Source organism: Terrapene carolina, unplaced genomic scaffold (genome assembly GCF_002925995.2).
Source record: "Terrapene carolina triunguis isolate 2854851 unplaced genomic scaffold, T_m_triunguis-2.0 Scaffold558, whole genome shotgun sequence".
Lineage (NCBI taxonomy): Eukaryota > Metazoa > Chordata > Testudines > Emydidae > Terrapene > Terrapene triunguis.
This window is the reverse complement of record NW_020664909.1, coordinates 11,757,763-11,782,915: the sequence shown is the minus strand read 5'-3', so window position 1 is coordinate 11,782,915 and position 25,153 is coordinate 11,757,763. Positions and strand designations below refer to the sequence as shown.

Sequence of the window (25,153 nt, the reverse complement as noted above, 5' to 3'; positions counted from 1 at the left end):
GTCCGGCGTTGCAAGCTTCCAGAGGGCTATGGCCACTCGCTTCTGGACAGTCAGGGCTGCTCGCATGCGGGTGTCCTTGCGCTTCAGGGCAGGGGACAGCAACTCACAAAGTTCCAGGAAAGTCCCCTTCCGCATGCGAAAGTTTCGCAGCCACTGCGATTCATCCCAAACCTGAAGCACTATGCGATCCCACCAGTCCGTGCTTGTTTCCCGGGCCCAGAATCGCCGTTCAACAAAATCCACATGACCCATTGCCACCGTGATGTCCTGGGCGCTGGGGCTCCTGGTTTCTGACAGGCGTGTGCTACTCCCGGAGTTCAGGTCCTCACTCTGCTGCCGTAGCCTCCTCGCCTGATTTCTCTCTATCTGCCTCTGTGAAAGGTGGATGATGAGCTGCGAGGCGTTGACAACGGCCACAACTGCAGCGATGGTCGCAGCGGGATCCATGCTCGCAGTGCTGTGGCGTCCGCGCTGTCACTGACCAGAAAAGTGCGCGAACTGATTTCCCGCCGGCGCTTTTAAGGAGGGAGGGAGGGCGGGAGTGACGATTGGATGACGACAGTTACCCAAAAGCACCCTCGAGACATTTTTTTCCCCCAGAAGGCATTGGGGGCTCGACCCAGAATTCCAATGGGCAGCGGGGACTGCGGGAACTGTGGGATAGCTGCCCACAGTGCACTGCTTCCAATGTCGACGCTTTCCCTGGTAGTGTGGACTGACAAAATCGAATTACTGTCCTTAGTGTGGACACACACGTTCGACTTTCTAATATCGATTGCACATATTCGATTTAACTAAAATCGAACTACTCTCGTAGTGTAGACATACCCTTAGTGCCATAGCAGAGAGATCTGGAGAATTGAAAAGAAGAACCTAATGTGTACAGACAGCAGTGAAAAAGGAGGCAGGCATTGGCAATTAAGTAACCAACTGAAAGGACAAGCGTATGCTGCATGTGTTTGGTCCCAGCTGCTTTATGGTTTGGAAATGGTGGGTCTAACGGAGACGGAAGAAAAGAAGATACAGGTAGTAGAAAATAATATACTGAGGAGAATGGTAGGAAAGGTAGACAGAGTGTGCATGGAAGAAATTAGGGGGAAGATGAACTTGGGACTCTTGGTGATAGATAGGTTGGAAAGCAGAGGTGAGCTGGAGATGCAATAAGAATGGAAAAAGAATGACCAGCAAAGAAAGGATGTGGGGAAGAGGACAGCAAAAAAGGATGTGGAAGACCAAGGATACAAAGAAAAGATTCTATCAAGAGAAGTTTGCAGAGAAAAGGTCTGGAACTCCAAAACCTATGAACCTGTGCCATGGACTGGAAGGAGTGGTGAAAAATCGTGAGTGACTCCAACCCTGTGTAAACGGGAAAAAGAGTCAAGAAGAAGTGAAGTATGAATATTGACATGGGTACAAAGAGATGACCAAATCAGTGTAAGTCTCCAGATATAATTACGTAACATTAATTTCAATACACGAGGTATTTCTGGTTAAGCTGCTGCTAATAACTTTCCCAACAGCACCATGAAATTGACATGATTTTTGACAGTTTCCCTGCAGCCCACTGAATTTTTAAGAGCAGCAGTAAAATTCACCAAAGATTTATTCATCCACTTTGTAGCTGCTTAGTGAAACTATGAGCAGCAGAAAGCAGTGTTTCCACAGATTCAGAAAGACAGTGCTGCGTCAGTGGATATTTTGTAGTCATCTTCACATCTTTAAGAGTAAGAATTTTTTTTAGTTCAGTGGAAACTGATCCAGCCTCACCATGAAAGGCTTATTATTCATCACTGGCAGGTGAGTGGGTGGATTACTCAACCCTTGGTGACCCGTAATTCAGCAAACAGGAAAAATATATACGGGGAACGTAAAATGTATGAATATAGTTTTCATAGTTAGCCTTTTCCCTCTAGTAACCCTTCAGCACATGCACAATATATCAGAACAAATGTCAGCATGGGATAATGTTAAGGAGTATGACAATTAATTTGGGATAGAGAATGACACTAAATAGCTCTGATCTCAGGGAGGTAACCAATTAACTAGCCTTTTCTCTTGCTTCACACACAGACTCGGAGTGTCATGAGAGAGTTTATCCACTGAGGGGTACTGATGTAAGGGCATCAAATAGTGTGAATGTTCAGATATCTCTGAGATACAATTGTATGAAACTTCAATGAGAGAATTCTAGAGAAGTTCCTTGGGGACACAAATGGAATTCTGTTGGCAATGTTTGGAATAAGCAATAATTATGGTGATCTTAAACACACACAAAAAACAATTGGTTTGGTGTGTGTGGTTTTTTTATTTTATTTTACACTCTTCTTTCCTTTTTTAATAAATAAATTAGAAATTTCAAATGCTGCATTAATTTCAGTACCAAACAGATAATTTTCAAATCATTTTAAGATTTAATTTGTGCATAGACTTGATGGCTTAGAAGGTTGCTGATGGGCAGCAAGACTTTTTACCTTTTAAGTTACTGGTTCAGACCTCACCCTGGCTAGGAGTGCTCCCAGATAGTTATGATTTGATGGTTGTTTGGGGGGGCTATATTAAATGAGTTGGTTATCCCAGTTCAGTTTATTTTGACCAAGTATCCACATTCCAAAACTAAACACAATAAAAACACCCTGCAATCAGACTTGGCAGAGATGTATGTCTTTACTGGCAGTCTAATGAAGTGAGGAATCTTAAATACCCTAGCAGTGATTCCTCTAGATCACCATTTAGGCACACTAGTTGGTGAAAACAAAACACAAATGTACAGTAAGGAATTGAAAATTAGGAAGACCAGTGCCAACCTTAAAATACATGGCATAAGGCTGAAGATGTACAGATGGATGGAAATGTCAGCCACCTTTGAAAATAATATCTCCACAGCAAACCAAAAAGAGAAAAAACCCTAAAGCAGTTATCTTAGAACACAATGTGTTTAAACATTAACCTGTCACTCTCGGGGCAATTAAATAAAAAATAAATACTCTACTAAATAAGCTTTTAGGCACTCCTATAGTTCATTATGCTTCCATCTAGGATATGGTTGTTTAACAGTATTCTTGATCCTCTTACTGAATTAACAAAGGGAGTCAATGTAGAGCAAGAAGCTTCACAGTCACTCTCTCTTGGTTTAGGATGCTGGTAGCATTGCTCACACATAGTCCTATAGTATGAATCACATGATGCAATGGAATTCACAAAGTGTGAATAGCTTTTGTTGTGGAAAATTCTTACCCTATGAGTCAGTCAGAGATAAAATGAAATCCTATGTGAAAAAAATCATAAATATCTTAACTGTATATACATTTCTATTGACGATGTTGCCAAAAATTGGTATCTTTCTGATGGATAAATTTCAGGAGACAATGATAATTTTTTGTCATCACAACAACACTGGAGAAAGTGAGGTCCACTTTCTTATGGCAGTATATGAAATTTTTTAATGCACCAGTGCTAATGTTCTCATATTCTCCATACTATTTATCTATATTAAGTTTCTACACTGTTGTCCATCTCCAATAGCAAAGTCCCTTGTGTAATTTATGGAGCCCTCTGGCTTTTCTCCCTCCTCCTTACAAGCCAGACATTAGACTAAAGCTGGCAGAGACCTTTGTGCAAAGGCAAGTGGTTTTATATAGTGGCATGCCCTCTATAACTCACTATTCAGGAACAGAGCCATCACATTCACAAACCTATATGCAGTTGTTACAGAAAGGATAATAAAAGAACATCAAAAGCAGAGATGTTCTTTAGTAGGGCCTGATTGTTTCTGAAGCTGGCCAGCATATTAACTTCCCGGATATGCAGCAAGACGAACAGAAGCAATTGCCTATATCACTAGTGGAAATAAATGGCACCCTTCCACGCTGGTGGAAAGTCAGTATTGGCAGGTATATTGTCTGCTGACATTAGGGTCAAATTCATCCCTGGTATCAATGTAGTTACACTAGGGATACATTTTTACTAGAATAGCTGTCAACGATAGATCTCAAAGACTTTTCAGGATGCCTTATGATAGACGGACATGCAACAATCATTGCCAGGAGGAAACCTGCTGATAGCTTCATATTTTGGGTGCTATAAGATGCGTTGCTGTACCAAAGAACAGACATCTTTGACAGGTACTGAGAGCAGTCTGTCAACACATGCACATGGCTGAAAAGAACGAGAACTATATGACCACATTTTCAAATTTTAGGAGGGATGTGCCCCAACCTCACAAAAATTCCTAATCTTACCCAAGAATGGGACTTTATCAGAGTTTTATCTGAATGTCTATTTGCCATGTACCAAATAATCAGGAGGTTGAGGTCACAGGTCGACTTTTCAACTGAGCAAAAAGTTCAATCATCACCAAGTTCCAATGATACACCTCTACCCCGATATAACGCTGTCCTCAGGAGCCAAAAAATCTTACCATGTTATAGGTGAAACCGTATTATATCGAACTTGCTTTGATCTGCCGGAGTGCGCAGTCCGGCCCCTCCCCCCCCCCCGGAGCGCTGCTTTACCGCGTTATATCCGAATTCGTGTTATATTGGGTCACGTTATATCGGGGTAGAGGTGTACATCCTCTTTATGAAGAGTCTGACACAAATAGTGCTATATTCCATAAACAACACTTGACAGCTGCAGAAGATTTTATTTTGTTCATACTTCCTCTTCTTCTATGCTTTAATCCAAGCATGTCAGGCATAGCCAAGAAATGAAAATATTTTCCCTTTGATGCCATCTTCAAGAAATTGCTACTTGTTCTGAGAAATCATTCATGCCCTTCCATGCCCTAACAAAATGCAATACTGTATTTGTCCTACATATTATATCTATCCTAAATAACACTAGCACACAAAATGATCTCCATGTAAAGTTTTAAATCACAAAACTACTGAATAGCATTGGGGTAGACATACTGTAGTTTCCAAGGAGACAACAAGAAGCAGCTGGCAAACATTGGAGAAGTTTTCTTACTGTAGTACTTGTTTCGATGCAGGAGATAACCATCCTGTATTTTTCAAAGCAAGAAATGGTAACTGATATTTGTTTCTTAAAAATTCAGACTTACTGAAACACCAATACTGGCTATGCAGTATAATTCAATACTATAACGAAACAGAATTTGAGTAGCCTTATTTCTAAACTTTCACATTCACATTGAACTTCTGTGCACACTCCAGTAAATCTTCTTTTCTCTCTGACTGAACTCAACATCCACATATTTCGTACCTAATTACTTTACGTGACATTCATGCAGCACTTAAAACTGTTCATTCTGAATGAATGATTATAAAGCTGTCACTTAGAAACTAAAAGTTTTCTTAGAAACCAACAGTACCATGACTTAAAAAGTACATTTTGCTTATAGAGGCATTCCTTATAAATATGTGGTGCAATATTTTCAACATACAAATGCTTTATTTGTTATGCAGATAATTGCATAAGGTAACTTTTATAAAGTGCTATTTTCTTACCATGGCAGGAACCATCCACTTCCTCATATCCTACACTGCAGATGCATCGCCCAAGAGGCACAAGCCAATCCCCATCTGCTCCACAATACAGTTTTGGAGTATCCCGCTCCTCAGCGCTCTTCACACAGGAACCCCGTACTTCCACCAAAGAGGAAGAATCAACCCTTGGAATAGTATCAGGAAACATAGCCAAGTTACGAACTGTGAAAGGGCACTTTTTGTAGTAAACGCGGACAGAGACCAGAGCAATGCAGGCTCCAATGTCCTGGAAAGCAAGATAGAATCCTTTCCTATTTATTGGCCCAACCTCACGAACTTCTGTGTTGAGTTTAAGGATGCGGTCACCCAAATCCATCTGGGTAAAACTCTCATCAGCTGCAACAGTATCAATTTTAGTGTATTGGTTTGGCTTGAATTTAACTCCATGGGACTCATCTGACTCCATGTAGTAAAGGTTAAAAGTTTCTTTGCAAGTTCCCAGTACCCATGGAATACTGTTGCAGTCCCGCAGGGTAAACTTCATTTCCACATAAATTTTCTGGGCTGCATCACGGGAGATCCAATTTGTACGAAGCCAGTTGTTTTGGTTTGGTTCCATTACATTACATACCTGGTAGGTGTGAATGGGACGATTGTGTTCATCCATTTCAGTTATGGCATCCCACTGAAAAGAAAATAAGTTGTTTGAAAAACCAAGAATCATAACCTATTTTTTGTGTGTATATATATATAAAATATAGGTTTATATATAAAAACCTTAATAGAGTTAGAACATTTCCTTTACTTAAAAATTAGAGCTTAGATATTAATTAGAAGAAGGTTTACTATGGAAAAGATAGTTTGCATCTTAGAAGTTCCATGTTGAAAAGAACAGAAATCGAGAAACTGTATCAGTAAAACAAAATTTCGAATGATCTTGGCTTCAATGGAGGATGAAGTTACTTGGCATGTCTCAACATCAGACCCTATATGTTCTGTATTACTTTTATTGTCTCTTCATCAACCAGTCCCTGATAGCCCTCTGGTAATTTTTGTTGCCCTTCCTTCAACAACATGAAACTTCCAAATTTTCGTACAGCATTCCAGGTGTGGTATAACTGTACATATTGCTAAAAGATGATCACTTTGTATACATCTGCTTCTTAAGACAAACAGATACTGTATAATAGCTTAGCAAGGGTAAAAATAGCTTTTGAATAATGTGGCTATTAGCAAGTTCATGCATGGGCTTCTTGCCAAACCGTAGCATTTACAGAGTTTAATAGGAAATCATGCCTTTACCATGTAGTCAAACTAATATCTCAAAGAGCACACAGAATTAGAGATAAGCCCATCTTGTGAAGGTTAGATCTGAATCAGAATTTCAATGTTCTCTGAATTTGGAAGGTCAGGGAGGGATCTGTTTTTCCAATTCTGGACTCTCTGTATGATGAATAATGTTTTTGTATGACCTTTCCAATTGAAAAATCCAATGTGAATGTCTTCAGTAGGATTCATGCTACAAAAGTGTTTATTCTAATGCCACCCGTGAAAGACTTGTAAGAGGCTTACTTTATTATGAAATCTACTAATTTAAAGGGACCAGCACTGGTTATCAAATATATACTCAGTAAAGTTGAGCCAATAATCATTTTACCTCTAAAGACTCATTAACAATAATAGAAACTCAGGATATGTGTATTTCTGTTCCTTAAGAAGAACTATACTCGTAGTATAGATCTAGGCAGTATATAGATCTAAGGTACTAAGTTCTGAGTGGCCTTTCAAACGTGCCATTCTCATACGCCATTCTAGATGTAAACTGAGATAGCAGTGAGTTGAACAGCTGTTCCTAAATATCACTGAAAATGTCAGACTTCATTCTTTTAGTGCTATAAACTATCACCATTTACATTAAACTTTTACAGATTATGTTTGCAATGCTATTATTTTGAACATATATTGAACATATATTGAATAAAAGTTGTTTGCATGTGAATTAGTTACTATGGTAAGACACTGTATGAAAACATCAAAATGAAATGGGTAAAACAATTTGAAGTAGAGAAGTCCATGCAGTAAATATAAATATATATATAGAGAGAGAGAGATGCCTATCTCATAGACCTGGAAGGGACCTTGGAAGGTCATTGAGTTGAGTTGAGTCCAGCCCGGCCCAGCCGAGTCCCCTGCCTTCACTAGCAGGACCAAGTACTGATTTTGCCCCAGATCCCTAAGTGGCCCCTCAAGGATTGAACTCACAACCCTGGGTTTAGCAGGCCAAGGCTCAAACCACTAAGCTAGCCTTCCCCCTGTATTTTGTCTCTTGTCTCTTGACACTGAATTTCATTTTACCATGTTAGTTACATAACAAATGTTATGTAAAAATGTGCGTTAGAATTATAGTCAATATGCAGTTTCAGGTGCGATAAGGGAATAATTACCTTCAAGTCATTAAAACAACATTATTCAAACATGAATTCACATATTGTTAGCACATGATACTAAAAATATATTGCCCACTCCACAACAGACAAGACCAACATATTCTAATTTAGGTATCTAAGTTAAACACCTACATAAATGCTTTGGTTTTTGGAGATGCAGAACATCTATCATTCCTATTTGTTTCAATGCCCTGAGGAATGTGTACTTTGCTTAGGGGACTCTAGACTGAGAAAATCTAGATTGTCTGTGCTGAATATAATCTATGAGTCCTATAGCACATTCACCATTTATGAACAAAGGAACTGTTCTAACCTGATTTTGAGGCATCTGTCCTCAGTAATGAGGACAAGAGATCACCTCTTTACCTCCTTTCATTGTGGATATGAGGTGAAGAAATTAGTTAAAGTATTAAGCTCGGTTTTATAGAAGTCTAACCATTTGATGTCATCTTAAAGGACAATGTGAATACTCAAATGTAGAGAAAAATAATATTGCTTTATTCCATAACTTTTAAGAGTGCATTGCTAGTCCCATGGGGGGAAAGGTGACGTGGATCCCCAGGGGACTTCATCCCCCGTGGAGGTAACAGATCAGTCACAGTGGCAACAGCAGCAGCATTTCACAGCCTCATCAGCCTGATAACTTTTACCAGCCAACACAGTTAACTTTCAACAGCCTACTGTCATCAACAGAAAGAGTTTAGTGTCTATGAAGAATTTTTTTCCACAGAGATAAGGGATTTGGGAAGGGGAGGAGATTATTGTCAGCAGAGAAATCTAGGGAGGGAGAGGGGAACACATCAAAGTAGTCACACAATGTGAAAAGAATGTTGAGGGCTCAGAGCATAAGGGACAGCTAAGCAAGAGCTGATTAGGCTAGAGTTAAAATAAGAAACAATTGAGAAGGGTTTAAAAAAGCTACAGTTAAAGAATAAAACAAACAATAAACAATAAAACATGGGAAATAGAGAAGAATTAAAAAAAATTATATCATTAGAAACCCTCTGGACCCCCTGTCTATATTGTAAACTCTTTGAAGCAAGGACATGTAATCTTCTTTGTCTGTAAAGTACCGAGCACAGTTTGGGAACTGTATAGATAACTAAATACATAATCTCCTGTAATTTAAACCAAAACAAGAAAAAGTGCAAAAGGCTCTCTAGTGGCATGTGTACACCAAGGCACGTGTGTGAGGAAGATGCTACAAGAAATAGCTCCAGAGGTCTCCTACAAACATTGGGTCAAAAAACACAGAAGGATTAGCCAGAAAGTAGTTTTTGAACAGGCAGTCAGTCATATACTGTCCTGTTGCAGTGAATTAGCTTAAAAGCAAAGAGCTCCTGCACGCTGCTACTCTCCTTCAAAATATCTTGTAAAAATATCATTCTTCTAATATGATATTTTCCTCAGAACTTTTTAAATATTTACTTTGAATCAATACCCTCCTTTGAACATTACACAAATAGAGTCTTTAATTCTGCTGCTGGGCATGTAGTTAAGAACATAAATCTGTTTTTTCTGCAGTTAAGGAAAAGGTTCTCCATATAAATAACAACTACACCTCTACCCCGATATAACGTGACCCGATATAACACGAATTCGGATAGAACGCGGTAAAGCAGAGCTCCAGGGGGGCGGGGCTGCGCTCTCCAGCAGATCAAACCAAGTTTGATATAATGCGGTTTCACCTATAACACAGTAAGATTTTTTGGCTCCCGAGGACAGCGTTATATCGAGGTAGAGGTGTAGTTTCAAAGAACAAAACAAGAAGATCCATATATAGGGACAGTTTTTCTAGTCCACTCAGGGCAGATACAAAACTTTATTAGAAATCCAAATGTATTAAACAAGAAAGTAATAGCTAGATGATGAATATAATATACCTTTAAAATGAACATCTAATTTGCTCCTGCCATTGTATTTGGAAATAAAGTGAATTAGAAAATGCATATGTTTATATATTTGTGTGTTTCTTATCTCTACTCTTGGATGCCAAGCTCAAAAATGGAAATAGGTCCCCAAAACGTCTACCCAAATTACTCCAAAATTTGAAAGGCATCTGAATTTGTGATACTCTGTGTCAAGAACATGTTGATCCTAAGATAAATGCTTGTTACTGTCTGTTTTTATTCTCTACAAAGTTAATATAATATATTGAATTTAACAGGTAATAATGGTCCTGCAATATTGAACAATTGCTAAAACAGTTCCTTAAAGCAAAAAACAATCATAGCCAGACCTCTGAAAAGTGCATGGTTCATACATATGGTGGATGCTCAACACTTCTGAAAACTAGTCCCTTTGAAGTTGAGTCAAGTAGATTTTATGCTTCCACTTATTCAGGGGCGGCTCCAGGGATCAGTGCACCAAGCGTGTGCCTGGGGCGGCAAGCCGTGGGGGGCGGCTTGCCGGGTGCCGTGAGGGCGGCAGTCAGGCTGCCTTCGGCAGCATGCCTGCGGGAGGTCCGCCAGTCCTGTGGCTTTGGCAGCAATTTGGTGGTGGGTACGCCGAAGGCGTGGGACCGGCGGACCTCCCGCAGGCATGCTGCCGAATCCGCATTACCAGCAGACCTCCCGCAGGCATGCCCCCGAAGGCTGCCTCACTGCCGTGCTTGGGGCGGCAAAATACATAGAGCTGCCCCTGCACTTATTTTAAAAATATTTGATAGCAGCAATAGCATAAAACTCATTCTATCAACACAATTGAAATAGTGGAGAGAAGAATTTGGAGTTTGGAAGAGAATAAATTTACAAAATTGTCTACTCAAAAGAGAAAATATTAGATTGGGCTACAAAACAGCAATGAAATTTTATTGAGTTAAAATCTCAGATGTTTTCATATCTTTACAAGCTACTTTACAACCTTCCCTTTTCGTTTTAGGACTTCACTAATGTTTAATCACTATATGGAGAACACTGTAAAGGGCCAATGACTTAATTTATTACCTCCTGGTAGCACTGTTATAATACTGGAAATTATTTTCACAGTCTGTTCGCGCGCGAGTGTGTGTGTGTGTATGTGTGTTTTAAAAAGCGAACACTACTTTCAGGTTAAAAAAATAACCACAAAAGAACCATTAATTGCAATTCAATAGGTGGTATTGATTAAGGTTTTATTTACACCACCATTAAGAAAAGATTATATTTCATATACCCAATTATTTTTCAAATACTTGTTACTTTCCATTTGAGGATATTATTATAAAGAAAGAAAGATACTGGGTCATTTTCAGTCCACTGTAAGCAGGTGTATCTCCTCTGAAGTCATTGGAGCAGGACCTGTTTAAACCATATACAAACCTGGACCACTGTGCATGGTGCAAGTAAAAGGAGGCTTTTTCTGCATCAGCATGGACCTATATAGTCCCCCCTCTCTTCTGGTCATGTTGGGCAGGGGGTGGAGAGATATGACGGTCAGTGACCTCACCCTGACCTGATCTGCAGCAGAAAGTCACTTCCTGGTTCTCTATCCCTTACAGGGGAACAGACCTTTTCCAACAAGTCAGAAAATGGCCCCCACCATTTAATGTGCAGTGAGGTCATTAGTTTGACAAGTAATGAATTATCAAGAAGGAAAAGAGTAAATAATGAGGAATTCACAATAATAAAAGATGCTAGTGTGGAAAGCAAATATTCTTTACTCCGGTCACTCTGTTTGTTTCATTACTTCCTAAGAAAACACATCAGTAAAGACCAAATTTCTTTTAAAAATGTGTAGAAGCTTATAGCTCTGTCTAGGTAACATGCAATGATTTATCATCCAAATTAATGGACAAAACATTCTTTCAATCAAAACTGATGCCAAATCTATTCTAACCTTGCTATTTTTTTAAAAGAGCATTTCACTGTGATTTAGGACACAATTCTCAGTGAAACACCACATAAAAATGTAGGCGAGCATTTTTAAACCAAGCACCTAATATTAGGCATCTAACATAAAGTGCTCTGATTTTCAGAGGTGCAATCTTTGCTTCCACTGATGTCAACGGATGCAGGATCAGATTCTTAAAAGAAAAAGGATTAGTTATGTTGGTATTATAAAAAAAAGCCCATGATGCAAGGAGGCTTTTCATTATATGATGAAAGTTGTGACACTGTGGGGACGTCCAGAGTGTGTAGGAATGGTTAATTACATTTCACTTAATCATTACATCCAATGGGAGATAGTAGATATTTTTCTTAGTATTTTAATTTTTTTTAAATGCATTACTGTCAATAATCTAATTTATTACTTTATTTGGGTCCCAGCACTTGCAGATCTCAGCTAAGAGTCATCAGCTGAAGTCTACAAGTGAATTCTCACTTTCAACAGAAAGCTACTGACAACTTTTTTGATCCTATTTCCATGGAAACAGAGGTTGAATTGGTGAAAATAGAGTAAGGGGTTTTAAAAAGTTTTGAAAATTCCCTTTTTCTGTTTCCATTGAGCTGATCTCCATGGAAATGGGATCAGAAAGGTCAAAGCTAGACAGCAGCAGCATAGAAGAACTCTCACTTAGCATATTTAGGTTGCAGGCATCTGCAAAATGTGCTGCCGTCTGCAAATGCTGATTTCAAAATCCACTGACTGTAGCAGCATTCAGAGCAAAGACAGTTAAAAATTACAGAATTGTGAAGTTTCGAAAAACTTTCTAATTAATACTTTTAGAAAGGGTCATTTAAAAAGCATGGTTGGCCTTTAAAACACAAATCTTTGAAAATGGCAAGTTCATGGAGTATTAATCATAAGTATAGGCTTTTTTTAAAAAAAGTTTACATTTTAATGTATTAAATGTATATATTTTTTGGACTTGCCTAGTGTTCAACTCTCTTTCCTTCGGCTCTGTACTTGCAGCTGTGACGCTGCAGAAATCAGAAGTTCCTGCCTCTAAGAACAGCAGTAGAAAAGAGCTGCAATAATATGTTTTGTTGCTGTAGGGAGCATGGAGAAGGGAACCTGACATTTTAGATCCTATTTCTGTAACAGTGCATCATTTTAAAGTTATTATATTATAATCTGAAAGCCTAACACTTCTGTTATGCAATTTGGGTGAGGAGGTAAATGACATGTCTCTATCTAACAGAACAGGTGGCAGAGATGAAGATCCCCTTGTAAAAGGCCATAGTGATCTGACAGATCACATCTCTGTGCAAGAGAATGTGGTATGTGAAATATTTGCCTCCAGGCAAGTAGAGAAAGGAACCAGATGAGACTTCAAAAGGTGCCCATTGAATCAGGTGATACCAACTTCAGTTCCAAATTACAAATTTGCTGACTTGGGAGTATGAAATCACAATGTAAATACAGTACAACACTGTTTTAGCTTTGCAGAACAACCATTATGGACATTTTTATGAGCTAAGCAAGGGCCTGAGTCATAGCCCTGAGCCTGGAAAACAATGTACAACTGTGTATATGCTCAAGGCACCCAACAGGCCAAATGTCATGAAATATGTTTGGATTTCAAGACCCTTGCAGAAGATGCAATGTGTCAGACTCTGGCCCCCAGCCAGACTCTACTCCTCCCTCCAAAAGAGATTCCATTTGCCCGGCACATGAAAAGGAAATATCATAAATGTATCTAGAAAAAAACACTTCATGGGGCAATGCCTATACCTGATGACAGATTTCAAATACAAGTCAGGAAAAGGAAAAGCCATTTGCTATGGACAAAGCAGACGTACAGCCAAGATGCCCCATTCGTCAGTTAATTATTGTAGGAAAAGATGACCTACAATCTGCATAATTGGAATTGTCCTTATAACCCATCAGAACCACAGAATCCTAGAGCTATCAAAGTTTACAGCAACATTATCTCTTTATCTTTTATTACTGCTGTTTATATTAGCTGAGGGCCCATTTTAAGCGAGTTCCCCCTCTGTCTTCTTAAGTTGTGTCACTAATACTGGCAATCCCAAGCATTCAAAAATCATGATTCAAGTCCCCAAACATCCTGAGATTGGCTTAAAAACATGAGGTTTAAAATAATAAATAATTAGAGAATTCTTTTTATTTGCCTCTTACGTTTCGAGCCTTTAGGGTTCACCTTTTAAAGCTTCTCTCTGCAACCATTTACACTTTTTTAAAGATGGAGATTTTTACATAATTACATGACTTCCTGAAACTCTCTATAAAATTGCAAGGGTTGACAATACTGGGGTTATTCACCATTTAAGGCAAGGAGATTAAGACCATGAGTTTGCCATTTTAAAAACTGCTAGTCAGATAGGTGGAAAGATCGTCCTGAGATTAAGGCACAGGACTAGAAACTACCAACCTCGGTCTTAGTCCCAGCTCTGCCACAGACTAACTGTGTGTCCTTACAAATACAAAAAGATTAATGGGAGGGCGGGGGGAGAGAAAACACACACTACTCCATCATATTTGCTTCCTCAAATTTCCTATTTAGTTACTTATTTATTTAAAGCCTGAAGGTATTGCTATCTTGTGAAGAGACACAGTCTCACAAGGCACGTTCATCCACTCTTGTGGAAAAACTCATAGGAGGGGAAAACGCCTTCCTTCCATCTCATCTCCACTAGCACAAATGGAGGGAAGCACCATGCCCTTAATTATTTTAAGGTTTAATGCTACCAATATCTGCAAATACTCTATTTCATAAAAGGTGGCAAAATACAGTATCTACTTAATGATCCGCTGTACCCTGCATTCTCATAGACTCATAGACTTTAAGGTCAGAAGGGACCAATATGGTCATCTAGTCTGACCCCCCGCATGATGCAGGCCACAAAAGCTGACCCCCCCCACTTTCCCTTAGCTCTGCTGTTGAAGTCTCCAGATCGTGATCTAAAGACTTCAAGTCGCAGAGAATCTTCCAGCTTGCGACCCCTGCCCTATGCTGCGGAGGAAGGCGAAAAACCTCCAGGGCCACTGCCAATCTACCCTGGAGGAAAATTCCTTCCCGACCCCAAATATGGCGATCAGCAGAACCCCGAGCATACAGGCAAGAATCTCTAGCCAGACCCTCATTTTACCAGCGATGGCCGTTATTGCCTAATTGATTAGAATCACGTAATCCCATCAAACCATTCCCTCCATAAACTTATCTAGCCTAATCTTGAAGCCAGAGAGGTCTTTCGCCCCCACCGTTTCCCTCGGGAGGCTGTTCCAAAATTTCACTCCTCTGACGGTTAGAAACCTTCGTCTAATTTCAAGCCTAAATTTCCCCACGGCCAGTTTATATCCATTCGTTCTCGTGTCCACATTAGCACTGAGCTGAAATAATTCCTCTCCCTCCCTGGTATTTATCCCTTTGATATATTTAAAGAGAGCAATCATATCCCCCCTCAGCCTTCTTTTGGTTAGGCTAAACAAACCAAGCTCCTCGAGTCTCCTTTCATAGGAAAGGTTTTCCATTCCTCGGATCATCCTAGTTGCCCTTCTCTGTACCCGTTCCAGTTTCAGTTCATCCCTTTTAAACATAGGAGACCAGAACTGCACACAGTACTCCAAGTGAGGTCTCACCAGCGCCTTGTATAACGGAAGCAGCACCTCCCTGTCCCTACTAGAAATACCTCGCCTTATGCATCCCAAGATCGCATTAGCTTTTTTCGCAACCACGTCGCATTGCCGACTCATAGTCATCCTGCGATCAACCAGGACTCCGAGGTCCTTCTCCTCCTCAGTCACTTCTAACCTATGCGTCCCTAGCTTATAACTGAAATTCTTATTAGTCATCCCTAAATGCATCACCTTACACTTCTCACTATTAAATCTCATCCTATTACTAATACTCCAATTTACAAGGTCATCCAAGTCTCCCTGCAGAATATCCCGATCCTTCTCCGAGTTGGCAATGCCTCCCAACTTTGTGTCATCCGCAAACTTTATCAGCCCACTCCTACATTTGGTTCCGAGGTCAGTAACGAATAGATTAAATAAAATTGGACCCAGAACTGAACCTTGAGGAACCCCACTGGTGACCTCCCTCCAATCTGACAGTTCGCCTTTCAGTACTACCCGCTGCAGTCTCCCCTTTAACCAGTTCCTTATCCACCTTTGGATTTTCCTATCGATCCCCATCTTATCCAATTTAACCAATAATTCCTCATGCGGAACCGTATCAAATGCTTTACTAAAATCCAGGTATATTAGATCCACCGCATTTCCTTTATCTAGAAGGTCTGTTACTTTCTCAAAGAAGGAGATCAGGTTGGTTTGGCACGACCTGCCTTTCGTAAACCCATGTTGTAATTTGTCCCAATTGCCATTCACCTCAAGGCCCTTAACTACTTTCTCCTTCAAAATTTTTTCCAAGACCTTACATACTACAGAAGTTAAACTAACAGGCCTGTAGTTACCCGGGTCACTTTTTTTCCCCTTCTTGAAAATAGGAACCACATTAGCTATTCTCCAGTCCAACGGTACCACCCCCGAGTTTACAGATTCATTAAAAATTGTCGCCAAGGGGCTCGCAATTTCTCGCGCCAGTTCCTTCAGTATTCTAGGATGAAGATCATCCGGTCCGCCCGATTTAGTCCCGTTTAGCTGGTCAAGTTTGGCTTCCACCTCTGATACTGTAATGTCTATCCCCCCTCCTCTATTCCCCTCTGTCCTACTCCCTCTATTCCTAAACCCTTCATTAGCCTTATTAAAGACCGAAGCAAAATATTCATTTAGATATTGTGCCATGCCTAGATTGTTCTTAATTTCCACTCCATCTACATTCTTTAGCGGTCCCACTTCCTCTTTCTTTGTTTTCTTCCTATTTATATGGCTATAAAACCTCTTACTATTGGATTTAATTCCCCTCGCAAGGTCCAACTCTACACGGCTTTTGGCCTTTCTCACCGCATCCCTACATGCTCTAAACTCACTAAGGTAGGTTTCCTTGCTGATCCCTCCCTTCTTCCATTCTCTGTACGCTTTCTGTTTTTTCTTAATCGCCCCTTTGAGACGCCCGCTCATCCAGCTAGGTCTAAATCTCCTGCCCATTAATTGTTTTCCCTTTCTCGGGATACATGCCTCAGACATCTCATGCAACTTCTGCTTGAAATAATCCCAGGCGTCATCTGCCTTTAGATCCCTAAGTATGTTAACCCAATCCACTTCCCTAAGTAGATGCCTTAATTTATTAAAGTTGGCCTTTTTGAAATTGTAAACCTTAGTTACAGTATCATTTCTGTTAATCCTTCCATTAAGTTTAAACCGAATTAGCTCATGGTCACTCGAGCCAAGGTTGTCCCCTACAACCATTTCTTCAACGAGGTCCTCACTACTCACCAGCACTAAATCTAAAATGGCATCCCCCCTCGTTGGTTCACTTACTACTTGATGAAGGAATTCATCTGCTAGTACGTTTAAGAACATCTGAGCCCTATTATTGTTACTAGCATTTGTTACCCAATCTATATCTGGGAAGTTAAAATCCCCCATGATGACACAGTTCTTATCAGTTTTTACTTCCCATTCTGTACATCACCCTTTCATAGATACCTTAATAAGGCAAAGATATCATCATGGATATTGAAGGTGTCATGTTGCTTTTTAGTGCCTCATTATTTTCAGGTTTCTCTTAACCAATTTTTGTTAAAGTCGATGTTATGTTGTAGAGATGAAATATTTTAATACACCCAAGTATGCTTAGGTTGGCAGAGTAATGCTTGGAATATTCTCTAAATAAAAGCACGTGTAAAGTGTTTCCAACCTATTCTTTATGTTGCAAACATACATTTTATCACTCAGGCTCATATTTAGCATTGATAGTTTGCTCATCTCTGCAGAAGAGGGCATAGTTCCTGTCTCAAGGGGTTTACAATCAACAGCTTAGATTCTGCCATGGGATCCACAACTGTGGACCCTTACTCCCTACAGGGAGTCCCACTGAAGTCAATGGGACTTAGCAAGAAAGAAAGGGACTCTGTTTGTGGATCCTTTGCAAGATCTGTGCCTAAATTAGACAGTATATAGACCACACTCATGGGCTGAAATAATGTCCTAGACTGGAAATGGTGTTGATCTTCTGTTTGTTTGCTTAGGATTGTTCTTTTTGTCATGAATTTGTTCCTACTGTGGCTAATTGATGTAAAACCTCAGAAGTGAATTTTAAGGAGGAATTTGACTGTATACTTTTAAATGTGTCCATCTCTGCTGAATAACTGCTTCTCCAAATAGGCCAAATATTTTACTTGAGAATATGTTATTACAACTTTTGCCTCCCAAAGGGATCTCGTGTATGATACAGACTTTCCATAATTTAGGATTTTTAAAACATATACATTGTTGAAGCCTGCTGTGGTTTGAATTGAATTTTTCCAAGCAATGTTTTGAATGTACCATCTGGAGGTACATACAGCATTGTGCACAACAGTCCTTGCCATATTTACAGATTAGGATTGTTTTGCACAAAATCCCTTTTCTCAGTTCTCTAAATGATACATTTATTGAGGATCTATAGCATTGTAATAGCATCAATTCTTGACAGGCTCCCAGGGCTATCTAAGTGGGCTGCAGCACTACCCAGTATCTCCACAGCACTACCGGTATGTGCTGCAGTTCTGTCCACAACATGCTCCCTATTTTGGGGTTTGTGATGGCATCCTTGGAAGGGAATCCTGTGCTGTCTTCCATGGTTTCTGTGCTGGTGTAATTCTCCCCGAGCTGAATAAGGATTCTGATTCTCTTTTACCCAATGTAAAGGGGCCTGAGCTGGGGTGAGGATTTAGACTTCTATCTTCTAGTGTAGAATACATTTTTTATGTCCTGCCTAAATGAAATCCAATATTATCTTGCCTATTCTATTAACCAAATGGAACTGGAGTCATTTGCCCTTCCCTGTAGGTTGTTTGTAATATCAGCAAAAACCTATATGTTCTTCACCAATTATTGGACTCAAACTACCTTGGCACTTATAAAAAAAATATTTTCATTTTGACCCCAAAGTAAACCACATTATTTGGGACACATTTGAATGTCCACTGTGTAAAGGAAGCTGGATGACACATGCTAAATAACACCAAAACTATTTTCAATTTACATAGCACTCGAAAACTGTTCTAAACTCTGCTTCTCTGTTCAGGGTAGCTGGAATAGATTTGTGCAGCTCTTTAATGAGCAACAGAATGTCATCTATATAGATGAGATTCATTTTGTGTTCAGTCTGAATATACTTCGTCATTCATGAATATGATTAATGTGACATATGTTTACAATATTAAGGCAAATAGAACTGGGAACAAAAGTCAATCCTGTCTAGTCCCTCTTTAAATCAAATGCAGCAGATCTCAGGATTTCAAGTCTCTAGTTTGTTTATTGAAATTTACATCAGATCTCAATTTATTTATTTACTTTTTTAAAAATATACATGATGGGTATTCCCACTCTACTCTATCAAATGCTTACCCTTCCTCTAACAAAATAATATGCCAATGAATTTATTCAGCTGCAGTTGCCTGTTCTTCCAAGGCATAGATTCTTAAACTTGTACAATTACCATCTTGTTGACACCTCCTCTTTTATTTGCAATCAAGTCAGCTCCCACTAACGATTGAATAACCCTCTGTGACAATTACAGCAATGGTTTTCATAGTAAAGAAAAGTAGAACAATATTTAATGCATATTTACCTTGTGTTAATGTGAGGTAAAAGCTAGAAACAAGGAGGAAAGTTGGCATCATGTGATCATAGAGCTCTCTGCAAACTATCACCAAGTCCTCTACAGACCACTAGCAGACAAAAGACGATAGTTTGGGAAATCCTGTGGTGTGACATATCTACAGCTGTCACAAAATTTAGGGTCTGTAGTAGGCTTTAATATGAACAAGACTAGGGTTGAACAGCAGCCTTCATTTAGCACTCAAAGAAGCTTAGGGGCTAGTAGTTCACTTTTAAATGTTTAGAATGTGCCCAGAAATCATCACTCCATGATACATTCCACTCTCCTTATGCTGCACCATTTTTATATTTTCCTTGTGTGTTTAAAGATACATTTGCTTAGTCAAAGAGATTAATCTGAGAAAGTGTTCAAAGAGTTGCTCTTTATTATTGGAAGTTCATCAGGTTAGAGGTTCCTGTAAAATGCAGAACATTGATCATTTATTAACTGGTATTGCCTCCCACCATTACTATGCAACCTCTACACTTTCACCATTCTTAGTTGCTAGACTAGCAATTGACCTTATCTCAGGGATGGGCAAACTTTTTGGCCCGGGGGCCACATCTGGGTGGGGAAATTGTATGCAGGGCCATGAATGTAGGGCTGGGCCAGGGGGTTGGGGTGTGGGAGGGAGTGCGGGGTGTCAGAGGGAGTGCAGTGTGCAGGAAGGGGCTCAGGGCAAAGGGTTGGGGCACAAGAGGGCAAGGGGCGTATGAGGGGGCTCAGGGCAGGGGGTTGGGGTGCGGGGTGCAGGAGGGGTTCGGGCTCCGTCCCGGTGCCGCTTACCTTGAGCGGCTCCGGGGTGGCAGCGACGTGCAGCGGGGCTAAGGCAGGCTCCCTGCCTGCCCTGGCCCTGTGCCGCTCCCTGAAGTACCTGGCACCATGTCCCTGCAGGCCCTGGGGCGGCAGAGGGCTCTCCACGCTGCCCTCACTTGCTGGCCACGTGGAGCCCTTCCCCCGCCCCGAGGCCGCAGGGAGCTTGCCTTAGCTCCGCAGCACCACGGGGCTGGCAATCCTGCGGGCCAGATCCAAAGCCCTGACGGGCTGGATCCAGCCCACAGGACATAGTTTGCCCACCCCTGCCTTATCTCCTGAAGTATAATGGGCTATATTTCATCCTAAATAAGTCATACTCTACCTTGTTAGCGTACATAAGGTTGAGGTCATATTTCTGTTTACTTGTAAGAGTTTCCTCAGAAGGTTTTTTCCCTTTTCATATTTCCTCATGCTTGAGGGTAATATTGTTTAAAAAGATAATCCTTCAGTTTAGCCAAAATTTTCCAAGAGATGCTGCCTAAAGTTTGACATTTAAATCTACATTTAGACTCCTAAATAGATAGCTTGATTCCGAGCGGTTCAGAACAGCCACAAGCTAATTGAAAACAATTGCAATTGTTATTTTAGGGACCAATTCTGAACATTTTGGCCAGACTGTTTTATTTTTATTTATTGTAAGAAATAGAGCTGTGCAAGTAATAGATATATCAGTTCACTGACAATTGTGAATTTTTTTTAAAAAGTGTTTAAGGTTGAACAATACATTTTGTTCAACCTGAAACAAGATACTTAATTTTGATAGTGTTTAACCGAATCTGTATTTCTCACTGAAAAAAGTTTTGGCCAAAAAAATTCATCCATCTCTAAAAAGAAAGGTTATATTTTGTTATAAAATATCTTTTAAGTGTCCTATCCTTAAGCTTTAATATATTTCTCCATCCAGAAGAAATTTATTTTATTATTTAAAAGTTGAATGCAAGAGACAGACAGTAGATAGATATTTTCTCATTATCTTTATGTGGTCCCTAATTATGTGAGCTATCTCAAAATACATCTCTTGTATTAAGCCTTGTACAAGCAAAATGAAATAAATTTACATTCATAGACTTTAAGGCCACAAGGGACCGTCATGATCTTTTGAGTATGCATTTTCCTGAGTCACAGATTAGGAGGAATAAATTCTCCTTTTCACATATTTTGATGAGAGAGTCTACCAGGATTGTCTTGGATTTTTGGTATAAACTATGTGCCCAGATCCACAATCACATATAAATTAAAACCTCATATTATTATACGTTGCCTAGTTAAGGTGTCAGGAGAAGCTTTAATTTAAAACTGGATTAATTTTATTTAAATCATATACATTAAAAGGCAGACAATCCTTTAACACAGGCTATTATACAGATCCTTCTATCATCATTCATGTTCTTTCCTTCCAGGGACTGAGATAAATATTTATTAAAAAACACCAAGGCCTCTTTTTGTTTATAATCAATATTATGCTCTATGAGACCAGTTCCTGAAGGTTCTTAGTAGCTTATTTAGGTAGGTGTTTCCTAAAGAAATGCAGGCCATCTATCTTTTGTTTCTCCCAAATATAAAAGTAATATTTCCATTGGAGGTAACTCTGAAGGCCATTTTACTATTCCATGTTATTATTTTCAAAATATTTGCCATAATGTTTAGTATAGGAACCCTTTGTTATCAATAAGTAGTTTCAACATTTTGATAACTGTACTTATTTTTTCCGAGACAATAATGTCTGTCCTTTCCCAACTGGAGTTTCAAAACTGTGCAAGACTCTCCATATCCTAAGATGATGACATATTTTCACAAGGGCAAATCTAATCCCCTGAGTGCAAATGATATTATGAGGGAGTGCTACCCATACTGATCAACATTTTCAAATTAATTTCAAGGAGATTTGTGGTGGTACTTAATTTGCTAATAAAGCCTATCTGAATAGACACACAATATAAGTTCCCTTATATGTCTTGCCAAATAATGTAGAAACATGTATTTACTATAATGACCTGACTGAAGTATAGGGAACATAGCACTCTTTGCCCCTTCACCCAGCCCCTCCAAATCTGAGTGGCTTGAGACTTGGCAGGCAGGGTTGCGGTGCCACTCAGGTTTGGCCCTGCTAAAAGGTGGTTGGGCTATAGGGTGACCAGACGTCCTGATAAAATGTGTTCTGATATCCGCTGGCAGCACCGGGTTGTTGTTTTTTTGGCTCAGCCGGCGGGCACCCCCCGCCCCATGTGTCCCAATATTTTCTTCCCCTCATCTGGTCACACTATTGGGCTATGGCCTCCTGGTGGCTTCTTGGCTCCGCAGCCTACATGGATGCATATATGTGGCTGACACATGAGATTCTGGGTAATGTCACTGAATTTTTGAAGTTGGCATAAATGCGATATTTTCTCATTATCTTTATGTGGGAAATAACATTATTAAATCAAGAATTGGGAGTTTTTTGATTGTAAACAGGAATCCCCCTGACATATGAGGAGACTTAGTCAATACAGTATTGCCCCTTCTCAGGTGTTGCGAGATGCAATTGCCTCCTGGTTCTTTGAGGATAAAGATAACCTTAAAAGGAGTCATGCAGCTCCAAACAGCACAGATGGAGCTGTCAGAAAGGCAATAGATCTCCTCCCCTTTGGCAATCAGAATGGGGGTAAGTGCCTGTGATGAATTGGATCAGACTGTTTCTAATAATTTACAATTATAAATAAAAATAAAGGTAACCGATTTAAATTAACATTTTATTGAGTCGTATTGTTTGTAATTAACTTTGAAATTAGCCTTTCATATTGCATAGTATTTTCTGTGATTTTTTCCCTCATCTTCTCAGGATTTCTGGCCTAATTTGCCAGACCCGAAAGGTTTGCATGTAGTCTGGGTAGACACTGCAACTTGTATGTACTTACCCAAAAACTGAGGTACACCAATCACAAATCTCAAACCACTATGTCATCACATTATTCTGTGCCTAGGGCAGGAAGCCCTACCCATAGAAATACTAACCCTTACTCTGTGCTGAGGTTATACAACTGTGATAAAGGAAATGTGCCCTTGCTTACAGTAATGCATACAGAGACTATGATATCACGATTAGGTAACTGTGTGGAAATGTTGACTTTTTAATGGTAATTGTGTTCCATAGGACAATGCTCGTCAATATTTTCTACCTCCTAATATTATACTTGGCATGCTGGTATGCATTTGCTGAAAGAATGTGCGCGGGCGTGTGCATATGCATGTGTGAGTGAATGAGAGAGGGAGAGATCAAAAGGGAAGAAATTTTAATATGGGGATTTGGGAAAGATGCATATCTGCAACTCTTTGTTCACTAGAGTTTGCAGAGTACTTTCTTTAGAGAGAAATAGTTAAATGAGTAAGTATACTTGTATTTGAATCTATGTTTTGTAATGGGATCTGACACAATAATTAGTGTGCAGTAGGCCAGGGATAGTTTAATATATTTCCCCCTTTTTTCAATCCAACTTTATAAAAATTTCATTAATCTTTACCACCCCCAACAAAAGGCAATGAAATATGTATAACTTAGGAAGTAACAGCACTTAATAACAGTCTACTTTATCACTTATGGAAACAGACCATATTTAAAATTTAGTATTAGATACTGGTTTCTAAAAATAATTGCACTAGTTTTCATAGAAGCCAATTATCCAGCTGTTCAGCACACCGAGATAAAAGGCCAACCTGAGAACTCCTACTTCCTGAATTGCTAGAGATGAGGGGTGTAAGCAGATACAATTTTCTTGTTATGGTGTATGAATATGACATGGGAAGAGAAAAGAAATTAGATGCTCTTGAAGTACCCATTACCCCACATTCTGATTACCCATTGTACTGTTGATAGCCCTAAATCCACAGCTAGAAAGCTTGTTCTGAGAGCAAGAACTACAAAAACGGAAAGAAAATCAAGAGGCAACATAGGAGAAAAGGGTAGAGCAAATTAATGAAATGGAAACAAACATGTTAACCTCTGTGGAAGCCCACACATTAAAAAGAAATGTTCTGTTACTCTTATATAGATATGGTAAGTTGATTTTGACCCAGGGGAATAACTAACCATGAAACTAACTGTAAGTGAAAAACTCCATGAAATTCCCCTTTCAGAGCTTCCTTTTAATCCTTCCAAGGGGGATAAAGGGGTTTTTCCTTCACTAAATTCATCCCCCATAACTCTCAGATCCTGTGAGAATCCAACAGATGACATCCAAGTGGAGGCCCTGTGGCTCCACACTACTTCTTGCCCACATGTCACAGTTCCCTAGCTCCCAGTCAGGCTTTTTCTAGTGGAGCTGAGTTGACAGGGCTTACCTTGCTAGGGTGACCAGATGTCCCAATTTTATAGGGACTGTCCTGATATTTGGGGCTTTTTCACATATAGGTGCCTATTACCCTCCGACCCCCATCCCAATTTTTCACACTTGCTATCTACTTGGACTCCCTCTTTAAAGGGAGTTTCAGGACACTGAGTGGGTTTCTCTCAGATGTTATTACAGCCTAGCACATTGATACTGGGCACCTGCAGTTTAAAAGCAATGCTGTCATTTCTGAGGAATTTAGGCAAGTAAATGCATGTTGGCTTGATTGCAGGAAGAATCATTAACTCTTGCCATGTGGGAGAACAACAAACTGACAAGTAAAATATGGGTGACTAATAGCAAAATATTAAAATTATGATCTATTGTACATAAAACAACATTACTTAGGTCAGGTCTGGATTTTTTGGGGGAGCTGAAAAATCTGTGGGGCTAGAAAAATGGGCAAAGAAAGACTCAATAGGGAGTGGCATACGTTCAGCAGATTGGAAAGTCAGTCTCAAGTTATTGCTTGCTCTTAGTTGCTCA

General features: G+C 39.7%; 1 protein-coding gene across 2 annotated transcripts in view; it reads right to left on the bottom strand.

Annotated features, from left to right (window-relative positions):
• Positions 1–25,153, bottom strand: part of EPHA6 (EPH receptor A6) — an 858,706-nt gene that overhangs the window by 651,668 nt on the left and 181,885 nt on the right. For both annotated transcript variants that reach the window (XM_026659017.1, XM_026659018.1), the window contains exon 3: positions 5,469–6,132. In XM_026659017.1, coding sequence (XP_026514802.1) covers positions 5,469–6,132 — 664 coding nt within the window. The remainder of the gene's footprint in view (positions 1–5,468; positions 6,133–25,153) is intronic.